The following is a 3,671-nucleotide window of genomic DNA, read 5'->3' on the forward strand; positions in this document are numbered from 1 at the left end:
TCGGCATTCTTATCTTCTTCATACCATATCACTCGGCTGATAGGAATGGATACCTCAACTGGAAGGACTGCTTCCACCCCATAAGCCATCGAGAATGGGGTTTCCCCCGTGGTCATCCTGTAGGCCCATAGGACCTTTGGTAGCTCATATGCCCACTTTCCTTTGTAGCTGTCGAGACGCCTCTTTAGCATAACTTTGATGATCTTGTTGACCGCCTCGACCTGTCCGTTGGACTGGGGGTACGACAGAGGAGAAGTTCTTATGGATACCCAGCAATTCACAGAACTGGTTGGTGTTATCGTTGTTAAACTGTCTCCCGTTATCTGATATGAGAGACTATGATACACCGAACTGGCAAACTATGTTTTTCCATATGAAGTTTGTACATTTCTTCTCTGAGATTGTTGTCAGTGGCTCGGCTTCAACCCACTTCGTGAAGTAGTCGACAGCTATAATGGCATACTTGTATCCCCCAGGGCTCTTGTGTAATGGGCCGATGAGATCAATCCTCCATTTAGCAAATGGCCAAGGAGAGACTATCGACGTTAGATCCTCTGAATGTTGCCGAGGGATGAGTGCGTACCTTTGGCAGCTTTCACATTTCTTTACATATTCGGCTACTTCCTTCTTGAGGTTGGGCCAGTAATACCCCTGCTTCAGCACCTTATAAGCTAGGGATTGCCTTTGCATGGTTCCCACATATCCCGTCATGTACTTCTGAGAGCACCCTCTTTGCTTTCTCTTCGTCAAGGCACCGGAGCAAGGGTGTCGAGAACCCCTTGCGATAAAGAATATCCTCGTGCATGGTGAATCTCGACGCCTGGTACCTCAGCCTTTTTGCTTATTGTTTGTCCTCTGGGAGCTCACCGTCGAGCAAATACCTAATGATTGGGTCCTTCCAGCTTGGCTTGGTCTCTTTTGAGGTGGCTAGCCTAGCAAGGGCGTCAGTGTTGCTATTTTTTGCCCTTGGCACTTGTTGTATGTCGTAAGCCCAGAATTTTCCTAAGGCCTCTTTAACCTTCTCAAGGTAGGCTGCCATCTTTTCATCCTTAGTTTGATATTGGCCTTTCACCTGGTTCACGACTAACTGTGAATCGCTGAAAATGTCTATAGCCCCTGCTTTTAAGTGTTCTACCAACCGGAGTCTGGCCAGCAATGCTTCATACTCTGCTTCATTGTTGGATGCAGGGAACTCGAACCTAACGGCTGAGGTTATCTTATGACCCTCTGGGGTATGTAACACCAACCCAGCTCCACTGCCGTTGTCATTGGAGCTTCTGTCAACATAGAGTTTCCATCAGGGAAGCCCACCAACAACCTCTGCTTCATTTGGTAATCCTGTGAACTCGGCAACAAAGTCAGCCAGGGCTTGGCCCTTGATGGTGATCTGTGGCTTGCAGTCAATGTCAAATTGGCTAAGCTCTATGGACCACTTAAGGAGTCTCCCAGAAGCGTCGGGCTTTTACAATACCTACCTGAGGGGATGGTTTGTCAAAATCTAAATACTGTGGGCCTAGAAATAGTGGCGTAGCTTTCTCGACATCACCACTAGCGCGAGGGTGAGCTTTTCCATCTGCGGATACCTCATCTCGGTGTCGAGGAGGTGCTTGCTAGTGTAATACACTGGCAGCTACACCTTCTTCTCTTTGTGGGCCACACCGAACTAACGACATGTTCAGAGACTGCTAGATATAGGCTCAGCACCTCTCCATCCATAGGCTTGGACAGTAGGGGTGGCTTCTCAAGGTGTTCCTTTAATTGTTAGAACGCATGTTCGCACTCCTTTGTCCATTGAAACGACTTGCTCCCTCTCAGGGTGTCAAAGAATGGTATGCACTTATATGTAGATTTCGAAATGAACCTATTAAGTGCGACAATACAACCCGTTAGCTTCTGGACTTCTTTTTGTTTTCGTGGCAATTTCATGTCGAGGAGCGCTTGCACCTTCTCTGGATTAGCTTTAATTCCCTGACTATTCACCATAAAACCTAGGAATTTTCCTGATTTGACCCCGAATGCGCACTTAAGGGGATTCAGCTTCATCCTGTACTTCCGCAGTACGTCGAACATTCCCTTGAGGTCTCCCACATGATCTTTGGACCTCCTGCTCTTCACTAGCATGTCATCCACATACACCTCCATCATTTTACCTATCTAGCCCGCGAACATCCTATTGACTAGGCATGGATATGTTGCTCCCGTGTTTTTAAGGCTAAAGGGCATGACCTTGTAGCAATACATGCCCCTGTTAGTGATGAACGATGTATGTTCCTCATCGCGGTGGAACATCAGTTTTTGGTTGTAGCCAGAATAGACGTCCATAAAACTCAGGAGTTCATGCCATGCTGTGGCGTCAACCAGCTGATCTATCCTTGGGAGCGGAATGCTGTCCTTCGGGTAAGCTTTGTTTAAGTCGCTGAAGTCGACACAGGTCCGCCTCTGTCCATTGGGCTTTAATACTAGTACAGGGTTCAAAACCCACTCGGGGTGCAGGACTTTCTGGATGAAGTCATTTCTTATTAATTATTCGACCTCTTCCCGTAGAGCTTCATACCTCTCGGTGTTCATCGGTCAACACTTTTGCATCTTGAGGGGATACTTCTCGTCTATGCTGAGCTTGTGAATCATTATTTCCACGCTTATTCCCTCCATGTCTTCGTGGGTCCAGGCAAACACATTAGGGTTGCCCCTGAGGAATGCTACCAGCTCTTTCCGGCTACGCTCTTCAAGTTTTGAGCCTACCCTCAACTTTCTTGTAGGCTCCTTCTCGTCGATGGGGACCTCGATCAATTCTTTGACCAGCCCCGTTCCTGTCCCCTCGTCTGAGAGTCTTGGGTCTAGGTCGGCCGCCCCCGTGTTGGTCACGACCATCCTCATCTCTCTTCTTGCCTGCCCTGGCTCGGCGTAGTGGCGGACTGTCTCTGAGTATGTGAGCCTCAACTCATATTGATTCCCCCTGACTCTTCTGACTTCACTAGGGGTCGGGAATGTTATCATTTGATGATAGATTGATGTGACCGCTTTCAATGCCCTCAGCATCAGCCGCCCTATGACTGCGTTGTATTGGTCACCCCTCTTCACCACTAAGAACCGTGACATAATGGTTGAGGTGTGTGGTCGGTGACCAATTGTCATGGGTAGTTCTATCAGTCCCTCAGGAATGACACAATCCCTGGTGAAGCCGTACAGGGGCTGCATGCTGTTCTGCAGTCTCACTCGAGGGATCCCTATCTTGTTGAAACAATCAGCATACATGATGTCCACTGAACTGCCGTTGTCCACTAAGATACGGCAGACCGTGTGGTTTTCGATCATGGCCTCCACTACTAGAGCATCACTCTGGGGGAAATGCACCCCGTTTGCGTCCGCTTCCTAGAACGTGATCTCAGTCTTTTCAAATCTTGCGGCCTTCGTCTCTCTCCCAGACACGCTCATAACCCTCTAGTTGAACTTGTCCTTCACCTCCCTTGCGTATTCTTTCTGTGCGTTGTGAGAGGTCCCACCAAGGTACGGCCCTCCAAAGATCATCCTTATCATGCCGACGGGTTTGGGGGGATGGTCTTGCCTTTGGTCCTTTCGTCAGTCGTTGTTCCTCTGATTATTATTGCCCCGTCAGTCGGCTCGGTACTCATTGAGCCTCCCATCTCGGATCAACCTCTCGACCTCATCTC

General features: G+C 48.7%; 1 protein-coding gene across 1 annotated transcript; it reads right to left on the reverse strand.

The window, feature by feature from the left end:
• Positions 1–841: 841 nt before the first annotated feature.
• Positions 842–2,142, reverse strand: LOC112091720 (uncharacterized protein Mb2253c-like). The gene is made up of 2 exons (XM_024165984.1): positions 1,862–2,142; positions 842–1,277 (listed from the first exon to the last, which is right to left on the reverse strand). The coding sequence occupies exons 1-2, from the start codon at positions 2,140–2,142 to the stop codon at positions 842–844; spliced, it is 717 nt and encodes a 238-aa protein (XP_024021752.1).
• Positions 2,143–3,671: the final 1,529 nt, after the last annotated feature.

The sequence above is a fragment of the Morus notabilis genome, unplaced genomic scaffold, assembly GCF_000414095.1.
Source record: "Morus notabilis unplaced genomic scaffold, ASM41409v2 Scaffold203, whole genome shotgun sequence".
NCBI lineage: Eukaryota > Viridiplantae > Streptophyta > Magnoliopsida > Rosales > Moraceae > Morus > Morus notabilis.

Coding starts and splice junctions, on each gene's coding strand:
- LOC112091720 (XM_024165984.1), bottom strand. CDS start 2,142: ATGGAGGTGTATGTGGATGACATGCTAGTGAAGAGCAGGAGGTCCAAA. Junction 1,278..1,861: donor TGTATTGTCGCACTTAATAG/GTTCATTTCGAA, acceptor CTATGTTGACAG/AAGCTCCAATGACAACGGCA.